We start from the raw sequence: 14,724 nt of genomic DNA, 5'->3' as shown, positions 1-14,724 counted from the left end.
CACAGATGCTTTTTCAGCTACGCCCTGCTTCACATTCACACAGTTCCATTCATACCTGGGAGCTGCCCAGTACAACCACAGTCTGACACCATTGGCCACTGAGCAACTCCACTGGAGCAGTTGGGGGTTAAGTGCCTTGCTCAAGGGCACTTCAGCGGCAGATTTTTCCTGCCGGTCCGGGAGATCGAACCGGCGACCTTCCGGTCACAAACCTGCTTCTCTAACCATTAGGCCACCGCTGACCAGACACTCTTGAGAGAAAACGGGGTTTATTCAATGTATGTGATGTATAGATTGGGGGGAGATGACCACAGCTAAAACGGTGCCGGGTCAGAGAGATCAAAATGTGCATGGTTTGCCTTAGAAGAGGGTGATAGAACAGTGGTTCAGAGCAAGCAGGGTGATTGTGAGCAGCACACTGCCAGCGAGAGAATGTTTTGAATTCCTTGGAAGAACACATAGATAAGAGTGTACTGTAGGCCCAGAGCAGGAGGGAGAGAGGTTCATCTTAATGAAACGTTTAATGGTGTGAAAGGTTATTAGCAGTTGTCATGAATAGCACGTCGCATGACAACCAGAAGGCGGGGCCGTCGTTGCTACGACGAAGATCTATAAGTCGAACGGTGTTTCCGGGTGTAAGGCAGACCAAAGAAACGAATCCCACAGGAGGGAAGAGACCAAGATACTCTCTCCTCTCATCACAGAGAGGGGGGGGGGGGAGGAAGAATGACACATCATCATTAGCTTCGGCTAACGCTCACTCCTCCCGGCCGGTCAGGTGGCGGCAAAAGCCGGCTTCTGGAGCCTCCGGGGCAGACAGAGGCTCTCGCGTCGCCAAAACCACCGTTGCTAATTGGCTCTAACTTGCGGGGTTAACAGCTATTTTCCGCCGTTACAGAACCTGTTGTGGGAGAAGACCCTGGAGAACAAAGAGGGACGCCCCATGAGTGTCATCCGCTTGAAGGTAACGCGGAACATACACGCCCCCGGGCCGACGGCCACCAATCAGTAACCAGCCGCTCTATTGTCTGTTCTCTCCACCAACCTCATTCAGTGTCAGTTAATGTGTTACGTGTGTGTGTGTGTGTGTGTGTGTGTGTGTGTGTGTGTGTGTGTGTGTGTGTGTGTGTGTGTGTGTGTGTGTGTGTGTGTGTGTGTGTGTGTGTGTGTGTGTGTGTGTGTGTGTGTGTGTGTGTGTGTGTGTGTGTGTGTGTGTGTGTGTGTGTGTGTGTGTGTGTGTGTGTGTGTGTGTGTGTGTGTGTGTGTGTGTGTGTGTGTGCTAATGGTCCTGATATCGGGCAGCCTTGCCAGTGTCCATTAATGTTGTTAAAAGTGCAGGTTTATCAAAGATCAAGTTATAAGAGATCAAGCTTTTAAGTTTTGTTTTATTTGTCACTTATAAGGTACATGTACATTACAGTGAAATACTTGGTTCTGTATGAGCCTCCTGAGATTGTGCTTCATACAGTAAAAAGAATGAAGACCAAACAAACACTATACAAAATATACAATATACAGGGCGGCTGTAGATGCTGGCAGGAGATGCTGGTATCGAGCCCAGCTCTCGGCGTTGATTCCGGCTTGGCCGGTCGTCATACTAACACAATTGGCAGTGTTAGAGGGTGGGAGAGCCGGTGGGTGGGGATTGGACGTTGTGGACAGCGACTCCTACAGGTCGGTTGGTGCGCCTGTACAGCAGAAACAGGAAGTATCGGGGGCAGCGTGAGCCTCCCACGCGTTACTCCTCGCCACAGAGTTCGAGCTGCTGCGGTGAAAAGATGTGACAGCTGCCTCCTCGTGTACCGGAGGGGACACGTGATGCAAGGCTTCTATCCTCACTACAGTCGACCAGTGGGAGGAGAAAAAGTGATATATATAAAATAAGGAGAAAAAGTGGATAAAAAAAGATATATACAATATACAAAACTAGTATAAGTAAAGTACAAAATGCAAACAAAATGCAAAAAATAAATATATAGAATATGGTGTGGTGTCAATTTAAGGCCTTAAAAGGTATTTAAAAGTCTTAAAGGGGAACTATTTTACTATTTCTTTCACTATTTGGGCACTTTTACACAATTCCTGTGAGTCTATGGAACACCTCTGTAATATATATATTTTTTTTATTCATTGTTTTGTATTTCTAATCAAGTCCTCAAAAACAGCATTTTTCTACCTCAAGATCTCGAGCTGTTTTGAGCCTGGGCTCCTAAACCACTGCGGAGCGTCGTCGTCTATCTCAACATTAACATGCAGCAGTGACTATATGACATCACATATAGGGCACATTTTCAAACGACTCAGTTCAGTGAGGGTGAATATTGTGAGAGGAGAATTGGAAGAATGCGCCAATATGAGAATTTTGAGACATAGATCATATTAATATAAGTTCACATAGCTAGGAAACAATGCTAAACACTCAAAAAGGCCATTTATAAGATAGTTCCCCTTTAAAATGTCCTACATTTCTTTTGCACAAGTATTAAATTATTTGGGGGGGGGGGGGTGGGGGCAGCCCGGCTGTCGGGAGATGAAATAATATTAAATATATCAAATGCTCTTGTATTCAAGTCGCTGTTATTTGCGGGGCTACCGGGAGCTAGGTGCAGCCCCAGTTCAGCTAATAGCTATGTTTTTTTTTGCTAGTATGGTAGTGAAATTGGTATTACATTTAGCTCTAATTGGTATTAAAAAGGTGTTAAAAAGTCTTAAATGTAACTTGTTGAAATCTGCAGATACCCTGTTAATTTTTATTAATTCTTTATTTCACCTCGTGAGACACCGAGGTTAAACTCATTCACAGCGACGACGAGCTCACAGAACAAGACAGGTTATCAGGCAATTTCGCACAATAAATAAGAATAAACGATAAGAAATCAGCTAAGACGGGTTACAAGTCAACACAGTGTCAGAGATCATACTTTTAAATGCAGCAAGAGAAGGAAGAACCTTCAGGGTCAGCGCAGTGTCACTGTGGATATATCTTCAATTAAACCTGTTGAACATTCAGGGTCAGTTCAATGTCACTCAGTCTTTTTTTCCCCTAGTATGGTTGTGAAATTGGTATTAAATGTGTTTTTTTTTCTCTTCAATTTAACTTGTTGCAGATACCCTGAATGTATTAATTGAATTAAATTAATTATAATAAACTGTGTGTGTGTGTGTCCAGGGCATCGTGTGTGTGGCAGGCAAGGCCCAGCAGGTGATGCTGCAGGGGGTGCATGAACTCTACGAGCTGGACGAGACGTCACAGCTCTGGGGGGACGAGCCCAGGGTCAACCGGCTGGTGTTCATAGGTGAGACACACTCACTCTCCCTTTAAAAGAGCTGTATGTGGTGTTCATAGGTGAGACACGCTCACTCTCCCTTTAAAAGAGCTGTATGTGGTGGAGGTAAACGGTACCCTATCCCCCCCTCTCACAGTGAGCTGTGGTGTTCCACAAGGAAGCATACTAGGACCGCTACTGTTCCTAATTTATGCAAATGACATGTCGTCAGCTTGTGACTGCAACTTGTTCCTGTTTGCGGACGACTCAGCCCTGCTGGTCTCTGACAAGAACAAGTTACAGGTTGAAAAAACCCTCAGCTCGGAACTAGGCAGAATCTGCATATGGCTCGCTGATAACAAACTATCATTACACATGGGCAAAACAGAGTCCATTCTCTTCGGTTCAAATAACAAACTCAGCAAGACCGACGGCTTCTCAGTTACAGTGGGTGACAATATTGTCACAAGGAAAGATGAAATTACCTACCTGGGTTCCATCCTAGAGGCTAATCTCTCCTGTGACAAAATGGCATCCAATGTAATAAAAAAAGTCAACCAACGAACTCGATTCTTGTACCGGATCTCCTCTCTGGTAAACAAGAATACCCTGAAGACTCTGGCAGGAGCACTCATTCAGGGGTACTACGACTATGCTTGCACCTCATGGTACCAAAGCACCTCAAAGGCGCTAAAAACAAAATTACAAACATCTCAAAACAAACTGGTCAGACTACTGCTTGACCTTACTCCTAGAACCCACCTCACCCCTGCCCACTTTGACAACCTAGGATGGCTTAGAGTAGATGACAGAGTACAGCAACTTGCAATGGGCCTGGTCTACAAGATACACTACACGACCAAGGTACCCATGTACATGGCAAAATACTTCCCAAAGGTCAGTGAATACCACGATCACAACACCAGAGGGAGCTCCACAAATCATGTTAAACCCAGATTCGGCTCAAATAAGGGACTAAACACGTTTCGCAATTATGCCACATCAATGTGGAACGCCCTACCCAAAGCTGTAAAGGAATGTGGATCACTACCCACTTTCAAAACCTCTCTCAAGAGACACCTACGGGAGACAGCAATTCAACACTGGCCCCTGTAAATATCCTAACCCAACCCCCTCCAATGTACAGTAATTTACCTAGTATGGTTTTGTCAATAGTCCAATGTACAATTTTGTTTGTTTGTACAGAGTCTCCCCCCCCTCAATGTACAGTTTTGCTTGTTTATACAGTGTGCCCCCCCCCCCCCCCCAACCACCTCCAATGTAAATTACCCAGTATGGTTGTCAATATCCCAGTGTACCCAACCCCCCCCACCCAACCTCCTCCAATGTACAGTTTCTACGTCAAATGTATATACTCCCTTTTCTTGACTCCTTCTGTATCACAAACAGTACTGTATTTGCAAATCTGGTATGTCATAAATGTATAGATGTAGCAGTACTGACTATCTGTATGTCATGTATGTCATATATGTCCTGATGAATTGAAAATGGGGGACCCTGGTGGAAACAAGACGAAAGTCTTTCTCTGGTCTGCATCCCCTTAACAATTGTGTGTATTGAGCTGTACTGTATTGTACCCATTCTGCAATCTGTTAATAAAGTTTTCAATCAATCAATTCAATCAATCAATCAATTCATAGGTGAGACACGCTCACTCTCCCTTTAAAAGAGCTGTATGTGGTGTTCATAGGTGAGACACGCTCACTCTCCCTTTAAAAGAGCTGTATGTGGTGTTCATAGGTGAGACACGCTCACTCTCCCTTTAAAATAACTACGTGGTCTTCATAGGTGAGACACGCTCACTCTCCCTTTAAAATAACTACGTGGTCTTCATAGGTGAGACACGCTCACTCTCCCTTTAAAAGAGCTGTACGTGGTGTTCATAGGTGAGACACGCTCACTCTCCCTTTAAAACAGCTGTACGTGGTCTTCATAGGTGAGACACGCTCACTCTCCCTTTAAAAGAGCTGTATGTGGTCTTCATAGGTGAGACACGCTCACTCTCCCTTTAAAAGAGCTGTATGTGGTCTTCATAGGTGAGACACGCTCACTCTCCCTTTAAAAGAGCTGTATGTGGTGTTCATAGGTGAGACACGCTCACTCTCCCTTTAAAAGAGCTGTATGTGGTGTTCATAGGTGAGACACGCTCACTCTCCCTTTAAAAGAGCTGTACGTGGTGTTCATAGGTGAGACACGCTCACTCTCCCTTTAAAAGAGCTGTACGTGGTGTTCATAGGTGAGACACGCTCACTCTCCCTTTAAAAGAGCTGTACGTGGTCTTCATAGGTGAGACACGCTCACTCTCCCTTTAAAAGAGCTGTATGTGGTGTTCATAGGTGAGACACGCTCACTCTCCCTTTAAAAGAGCTGTATGTGGTGTTCATAGGTGAGACACGCTCACTCTCCCTTTAAAAGAGCTGTACGTGGTGTTCATAGGTGAGACACGCTCACTCTCCCTTTAAAAGAGCTGTACGTGGTCTTCATAGGTGAGACACGCTCACTCTCCCTTTAAAACAGCTGTATGTGGTGTTCATAGGTGAGACACGCTCACTCTCCCTTTAAAAGAGCTGTATGTGGTGTTCATAGGTGAGACATGCTCACTCTCCCTTTAAAACAGCTGTATGTGGTGTTCATAGGTGAGACACGCTCACTCTCCCTTTAAAAGAGCTGTATGTGGTGTTCATAGGTGAGACACGCTCACTCTCCCTTTAAAAGAGCTGTACGTGGTGTTCATAGGTGAGACACGCTCACTCTCCCTTTAAAAGAGCTGTATGTGGTGTTCATAGGTGAGACACGCTCACTCTCCCTTTAAAAGAGCTGTATGTGTTGTTCATAGGTGAGACACGCTCACTCTCCCTTTAAAAGAGCTGTATGTGGTGTTCATAGGTGAGACACGCTCACTCTCCCTTTAAAACAGCTGTATGTGGTGTTCATAGGTGAGACACGCTTACTCTCCCTTTAAAAGAGCTGTACGTGGTGTTCATAGGTGAGACACGCTCACTCTCCCTTTAAAAGAGCTGTACGTGGTGTTCATAGGTGAGACACGCTCACTCTCCCTTTAAAACAGCTGTACGTGGTCTTCATAGGTGAGACACGCTCACTCTCCCTTTAAAAGAGCTGTACGTGGTCTTCATAGGTGAGACACGCTCACTCTCCCTTTAAAAGAGCTGTACGTGGTCTTCATAGGTGAGACACGCTCACTCTCCCTTTAAAAGAGCTGTATGTGGTGTTCATAGGTGAGACACGCTCACTCTCCCTTTAAAAGAGCTGTATGTGGTGTTCATAGGTGAGACACGCTCACTCTCCCTTTAAAAGAGCTGTACGTGGTGTTCATAGGTGAGACACGCTCACTCTCCCTTTAAAAGAGCTGTATGTGGTGTTCATAGGTGAGACACGCTCACTCTCCCTTTAAAAGAGCTGTATGTGGTGTTCATAGGTGAGACACGCTCACTCTCCCTTTAAAATAACTACGTGGTCTTCATAGGTGAGACACGCTCACTCCCTTTAAAAGAGCTGTACGTGGTGTTCATAGGTGAGACACGCTCACTCTCCCTTTAAAAGAGCTGTACGTGGTGTTCATAGGTGAGACACGCTCACTCTCCCTTTAAAAGAGCTGTACGTGGTGTTCATAGGTGAGACACGCTCACTCTCCCTTTAAAAGAGCTGTATGTGGTGTTCATAGGTGAGACACGCTCACTCTCCCTTTAAAAGAGCTGTACGTGGTCTTCATAGGTGAGACACGCTCACTCTCCCTTTAAAAGAGCTGTACGTGGTGTTCATAGGTGAGACACGCTCACTCTCCCTTTAAAAGAGCTGTATGTGGTGTTCATAGGTGAGACACGCTCACTCTCCCTTTAAAAGAGCTGTACGTGGTGTTCATAGGTGAGACACGCTCACTCTCCCTTTAAAAGAGCTGTACGTGGTGTTCATAGGTGAGACACGCTCACTCTCCCTTTAAAAGAGCTGTACGTGGTGTTCATAGGTGAGACACGCTCACTCTCCCTTTAAAAGAGCTGTATGTGGTGTTCATAGGTGAGACACGCTCACTCTCCCTTTAAAAGAGCTGTACGTGGTGTTCATAGGTGAGACACGCTCACTCTCCCTTTAAAAGAGCTGTACGTGGTGTTCATAGGTGAGACACGCTCACTCTCCCTTTAAAAGAGCTGTATGTGGTGTTCATAGGTGAGACACGCTCACTCTCCCTTTAAAAGAGCTGTACGTGGTGTTCATAGGTGAGACACGCTCACTCTCCCTTTAAAAGAGCTGTACGTGGTGTTCATAGGTGAGACACGCTCACTCTCCCTTTAAAAGAGCTGTATGTGGTGTTCATAGGTGAGACACGCTCACTCTCCCTTTAAAAGAGCTGTACGTGGTCTTCATAGGTGAGACACGCTCACTCTCCCTTTAAAAGAGCTGTATGTGGTGTTCATAGGTGAGACACGCTCACTCTCCCTTTAAAAGAGCTGTACGTGGTATTCATAGGTGAGACACGCTCACTCTCCCTTTAAAAGAGCTGTACGTGGTGTTCATAGGTGAGACACGCTCACTCTCCCTTTAAAAGACCTGTACGTGGTCTTCATAGGTGAGACACGCTCACTCTCCCTTTAAAAGAGCTGTATGTGGTCTTCATAGGTGAGACACGCTCACTCTCCCTTTAAAAGAGCTGTATGTGGTGTTCATAGGTGAGACACGCTCACTCTCCCTTTAAAAGAGCTGTATGTGGTCTTCATAGGTGAGACACGCTCACTCTCCCTTTAAAAGAGCTGTATGTGGTGTTCATAGGTGAGACACGCTCACTCTCCCTTTAAAAGAGCTGTATGTGGTGTTCATAGGTGAGACACGCTCACTCTCCCTTTAAAAGAGCTGTACGTGGTGTTCATAGGTGAGACACGCTCACTCTCCCTTTAAAAGAGCTGTATGTGGTGTTCATAGGTGAGACACGCTCACTCTCCCTTTAAAAGAGCTGTACGTGGTCTTCATAGGTGAGACACGCTCACTCTCCCTTTAAAAGAGCTGTATGTGGTGTTCATAGGTGAGACACGCTCACTCTCCCTTTAAAAGAGCTGTATGTGGTGTTCATAGGTGAGACACGCTCACTCTCCCTTTAAAAGAGCTGTACGTGGTCTTCATAGGTGAGACACGCTCACTCTCCCTTTAAAAGAGCTGTACGTGGTGTTCATAGGTGAGACACGCTCACTCTCCCTTTAAAAGAGCTGTATGTGGTGTTCATAGGTGAGACACGCTCACTCTCCCTTTAAAAGAGCTGTACGTGGTGTTCATAGGTGAGACACGCTCACTCTCCCTTTAAAAGAGCTGTACGTGGTCTTCATAGGTGAGACACGCTCACTCTCCCTTTAAAAGAGCTGTATGTGGTGTTCATAGGTGAGACACGCTCACTCTCCCTTTAAAAGAGCTGTATGTGGTGTTCATAGGTGAGACACGCTCACTCTCCCTTTAAAAGAGCTGTATGTGGTGTTCATAGGTGAGACACGCTCACTCTCCCTTTAAAAGAGCTGTATGTGGTCTTCATAGGTGAGACACGCTCACTCTCTTTTTTTTTTGGTCCACTTTTTCTCCCATTTTTCTATATTTTTCTCCCATCCCAATTTCGTATCATCCAATTCAACCCTCCCCTGTCACGAACGCTGTTTCTTGCCTCCCACAAGCCGGCTGCAATGTGGACTAAGTCATACATAGCACAAGTCCCCTCCGATACTCGAGGTAACAGCAGTCGCATCTTTTCACCTGCGCAGCTCGATCTCTCAGTGGCGAGGAGTAACGCGTGGGAGGCTCACGCTGCCCCCGACACTTCCTGATTCTACTGCGCAGGCGCACCAACCGACCTGTAGGAGTCGCTGTCCACAACGCCCGATCCACACCCATCAGTTTCCCTCCCCGTAATACGGCCAATGTGTATTACTGTGGACGACCAGCTAAACTGAAAGCAATGTGGAGCGCTGGGTTCAAACTGACGAGCCCAGCGTCTCCAGCATTTCGTGGCGAGTGCCTTGCCCACTACGCCACGTAGCCGCCCAAGAGAACATGTATTTTAACACAGAACTATGGACATGATAATATTTTCAGCACCTTTAACATCACAAATCAGCGTCTTTGGGTTCTTGAAAAGCTCTATATAAATAAAATGTATTATTATTATTAAATCACTATGCATCGCGGTTGCAGTCTTGTACCGTTGCCCACTGAGGAGCTATGCCCCCACATAGTGGCTAAGTGCCTTGCTCAAGGGCGCCTAGACAGTAGGATTTCTCTAATCTGGACGACCTCAAGCCTTTTATGTGGAAAGCTAGTCTGACTGACAGGATGTTGACTGTGTGTATAATTATGTCCACCTGCAACTTTCCCCTTCTGCCTCGTTGTTGTTGGTAAATGGATGCTTTTTTATATAACAGTTTTTATATAACAGCTTTTATCCAAAGCGCTTTACAATTTGTTCCTCACATTTTACCCATTCACTCACACATTCACACACCGACAATTAGGGGTTAAGTGTCTTGCTCGAGGACGCATCAACACGCTGCCTGGGAGGATTGCCAGACGACTGCTCTACCTCCCAAGCCACTGTTGTTGTTGTTGTTTTTGTATCTCCGTCACAACAAGTCTTGGCCCTAACGAGCTGCACTCTCACAATGGAGAACCTTGATGGAGGCCACGTAATACAGTTTCAATTCAAACCTTTATTTAAACTCGAAGGGCAACTGAGGTTTCCCTCATTTACAGTCACGTCGAGTGTACATACAGAGTTAAGCAAAGAACACGTTCAACTTGGTCGACAGAGGTAGGAGATCAATGTTTTAAACTGCGGCTAGGTGGCGCAGTGGGCAAGGCGCTCGCCACCAACGCAGGAGATGCTGGGTTCGAGCCCAGCTCTCGGCGTTGCTACCAGCTTGGCTGGTCGTTCATACTAATACAATTGGCAGTATTAGGGCGTGGGAAGCTGGTGGGTGGGGATCGGACGTTGTGGACAGCGACTCCTACAGGTCGGTTGGTGCGCCTGTACAGCAGAATCAGGAAGCAACGAGGGCGGCGTGTCCCTCCCACGCAGACCCTCGCCGCTGAGAGATCGCGCTGTGCAGGTGAAAAGATGCGACGGCTGCCTCCTCAAGTACCGGAGGGGACACGTGATGCAAGGCTTCGTCCACATTGCAGCCGGCCTGTGGGAGGCGTGGCCTAACAGCGTTCGAGACAGGGGAGGGGAGAATTGGACAATACGAAATTGGGGAAGGGAGAAAAATTGAAAATGGGGAGAAAAAGTAGATACAAAAATAAAATAAAAAATTTAAACTCAAGCTTTAACCCTTTCACTACCACTACCGAACAGTTAACCCTTTCACTGTGACAATACAGAACCCTTTCACTGTGACAATACAGAAGGTTAACCCTTTCACTGCCACACGACAGCAGGTTATCCATTTCACTACCACACTACAGGAGAAGGTTAACCCTTTACTATCACTTTAACCTTCTGTAGTGTGGTAGTGAAAGGGTTAACTGTTTGGTAGTGGTAGTGAAAGGTTAAAGCTTGAGTTTAAATTTTTTATTTTTTTTTATCTACTTTTTCTCCCCATTTTCAATTTTTCTCCCTTCCCCAATTTCGTGTTGGAGTTCATTCCACGAGCTAGAGGGGCATCATAGCAAAATGCAGATTTACCCTGTTAGGAGCCAACTCTGGGGACCTTAAGGCCAGGCACTAGAACGGGTTCCATAGGTTCCAAAATTCCATTCCAATAATGATGTAGTATAAGGAGGTAGCTTACCAGTAAGGGCCTTAAAATGAATAAATACCAGTGTTTGTTGCGCCTCTCCGTCAGAGAGGACCAACCAACCTTCTCATGAAGGACACAGTGAAGAATGGCGTATCCATCATTAGGGATTCCTCCGAGTTGTAGTGTGTAATTCCATAGTAAGTATTTATCGGCACGTTAGACTTTCTCTTAGCAATGGGAGGGTTTCTTCACTGAGCGCTCTTCCTGATCATTAGGGCACAAGTATCTGCTGTTTTACTATAAACTCAAGTTTCATTTTGTGCTTAGCATTACCCCTAGAAGCAGACGCAGAAAGGTCTTTATTGCCAAGTACGTTTGCATATACAAGGAATTTGGTGCCACATTCATAGACAATTGAGGTAGGATAAAATAAAATGGAATATATAAACTAAATTAAAATAAAAGTAGAATAGAATATAGGACAAGGGAGCATCAATAGATGAATGTGATTTGGTTTGAGAAATACAAACAACCCAGAACTGCCTGCATGGTCAACAAGATACACTACACCACTAAGGTACCCATGTACATGTCGAAATACTTCCCAAAGGTCAGTGAATACCATGACCACAACACCAGAGGGAGCTTCACAAATCATGTTCAACCCAGATTCGGCTCAAACAAGGGACTAAACACGTTTCGCAATTATGCCACAACAATGTGGAACGCCCTACCGACAGCCGTAAAATAATGTGAATCCCTACCCACATTCAAAACCACTCTCAAAGAGCACCTTTGGGAGACTGCAATTCAAAACTGGCCCCTGTAAACATCCACCCCCCCCCCCACCCAACCCCCTCCAATGTACAGTTTATTCACCCTCAAATGTCTATACTCTTTTAGAAACTCTGTCTCTTAAACAGTACTGTATATTTGTTTATCTGTATGTCATAAATGTTATGAATTGAAGATGGGCGACCCTGATGTAAACAAGACGAAAGTCTTTCTCTGGTCTGCATCCCCTTAACAATTGTGTGTATTGAGCTGTACTGTATTGTACCCATTCTGCAATCTGTTAATAAAGTTTTCAATCAATTCAATCAATCAGTCCCTCTTGTACACTGTTAAACTAACGCTGTGTCTCTGTCCCTGTAGGGAGAAACCTGGACAAGGACGTGTTACAGGAACAGTTCATCTCCACGGTGATACACGGGGGAGACAGGAAGTAGACGCCAGACCCCGCCCCCTTCCTTCCTCCCCTCCCCCCTCATGGTGAACTACTCTGGTTTACCCCTGGGGGAGCTCTTCGCTGGGACCTCATATTATACCTCCTCCAGACGACCTCCGGCCCGGGACTGATGGAGACATTCGGGGCAATTCTGTGTCCTCTTTATTGACTGGTTTGTGTGGATGGCTGAGACCTTTGACCTGTATGTCAAGTGGGTTCCCAAATCATTACCCCCACACCACGGTGACCCCTATATCGAGGTTTGAACAATTCCTGTGACCCCAGCGTTAGACCAGAGGACCTTCCAAAGGGAGACGAACCAAGTCCTTCTCACTTCCTGTAATGTGTCACGTGATCTACACAAAGCGTGTCATTGGAGGGCTCACCGCCCGCCCCCCCACTACCTTAGGAGACTTAGGAGGCTCCACCCACCCCCAGTCAGGGATGTAGAGGTTTTGGCCGAATGTGGCTATTTTTAATCTTACAAGATGAAGGTGTTGATTTTTTTTCTCCCACCCCCGTAGATCCAGCGCAAAAGTTTGTTTGAGATTTTCTTTTGTTTTCACTTTTTTGTTTATTATATTTTTTTGAGGACATACAAGTCAAGGTATATGCATTATTGTATTGTCATTGTCCACATAGAACAGATAACAACATTAAACTGAGAAAAAGAAAAAGTAAACAAGACAAACAAACACTGACTTGGTTGCACAACACAGTTATCTCAAAAGTGTGTATATATATATATATATATATATACACATATATAAAAAAAAAAGTATATGTTTGAGATTTTCCGATCTCTCACCGCTAATGGCGCTGCCTGTGTGAAAGTCCCACCCACTTAGGGGACAGGAAGTGTTCCGTTTTCATCCCGTTGGCACAGCTTTTAAACGCGTCATCTTCCTCTATTAGAGGAAAATTGTTTTATTTTTTTTTAATAGGAGGCAAAAGCAGATTCTCTGCATCGAAAAGCTGCCGCTGCTGGTTTTTCACATCAATGTAATGACGGAATATTATTACAGTCCCTGTTTTCATATGACCACCATGCAGGTTAAACCCTGCCTTGTGTGCTGGTGATTTGCTAGAACATTCTTTTTTAATAGATATATATATTTTGGTCATTAACGTTATCAGTGGTTCATTAATACCTACTTGCCAAAAGCCCCAACAAGTCAACACCTGTTGCTGTTAACAGGCTTAGTGATCTGAGTACAACACTTGAGCTAATAGCTGGTGACTTGTTGGGTTTTTTGGTACAACAGAAGAGCTTTTCATCCAGGATATTGACCATCCATAATTTCACTGACCTGTACAGTGACCCTGACTTCATACATAAGATGTTGCAGGTATTTTATCTGTAATATCTTTACTGTAATAGCTATACCCCCCCCCCCCCCCCCGCATTTCAGTTCAAGCTGCCTTAATTATCCCCCGACAATTAATTGTATTCAGCGGTTTGTAATACAGGCGATCAAGTTGCAAAGCATTACCCATTTCAGATTGGTCAAATATTTAACTCCTTTGTAAATGATTGTATCTTTTCACTTGAATTCCACTGATTGGTTGATGACCTTGTTGGCTTTAAGTTATAAAAATAAAGAGTTGGAATACCATTCAATGTGACTTCTCCTTGATTATATCCAATTAAAGCGAGGTGTTTTGAAATGTGTCCTTTTAAAAATAAATACATAATAAATGAGGTGTTGTTTTATTATTATTATTATTATTATTATTATTATTATTATTATTATTATTATTATTCGTAGCTGACAACTTTGGACAATCAAGAGAACAATGGGGATAGAATACAGTTGTGCGAAGTGTTAAACTAACGAAAATGTAAAAAGTGCCCTCGAGCCATTAACACGTTGGTTTATTGTTACGAAGTGACAGATTCACACGCAGTGCCATTTACATTCTGCACCTTGAGTCAGCCGGGCATCATTGAGAAAACTCACTATGGAACGCTTATTGCAAATGGGAACATCTTGCAATACAAAAGGCCGCTTGTAAACCTAATTTTGTATGTGCGCTTATTTATTGTTATAGGTTATTACAGAATTCACTCGGATAGCATTTACATTTTAGTAATTTAGCTTGACTCTTTTATCCAAAGCGACTTACAAGTTGTGTACAACAAGTCAGCAGGAATTCGGGTGCAACTCTGGACTTTCAGAGTAAAATTAACAGTAAAATTGTTCTTCGAACTTGGGTGCTACAGTCTTGAGTGCATAGTAGTTTAGACATAATTAGCATATAGTTAGTAATATAGGCAAGGGAGATCACTATAGCAGAGTACTAGTAAAAGACGGTACAACGGTTAAGTTGTTCTTTTCACACCAAACTCAATTCCGCTTCGTGTCATATAGGCTATTTGTTGTATTGTGTTGTTTGTATTTGTTGTTGTAAGTCTTATTAGCGCACTCAGTTTGTCAGTCACACACACACACACACACACACCAGGACACAGAGAGAAGTCCGA

General features: G+C 44.6%; 1 protein-coding gene across 1 annotated transcript in view; it reads left to right on the top strand.

Annotated features, from left to right (window-relative positions):
• cbwd (COBW domain containing) overlaps nt 1-13,854 on the top strand; it is an 88,859-nt gene extending 75,005 nt beyond the window's left edge. Inside the window, exons 14-16 of the mRNA XM_084322361.1 lie at nt 899-964; nt 3,170-3,296; nt 12,167-13,854. Of these exons, the coding sequence (XP_084178487.1) occupies nt 899-964; nt 3,170-3,296; nt 12,167-12,240 (267 nt within the window). The 3' untranslated portion in view covers nt 12,241-13,854. The remainder of the gene's footprint in view (nt 1-898; nt 965-3,169; nt 3,297-12,166) is intronic.
• The last annotated feature ends 870 nt before the right edge of the window (nt 13,855-14,724 follow it).

This window comes from Notolepis coatsorum, assembly GCF_963971535.1.
Source record: "Notolepis coatsorum genome assembly, chromosome: 10".
In the NCBI taxonomy this organism is placed as follows: Eukaryota; Metazoa; Chordata; class Actinopteri; order Aulopiformes; family Paralepididae; genus Notolepis; species Notolepis coatsorum.
Note: the sequence above shows the minus strand (reverse complement) of the source record. Positions and strands in the feature narration are given on the sequence as shown.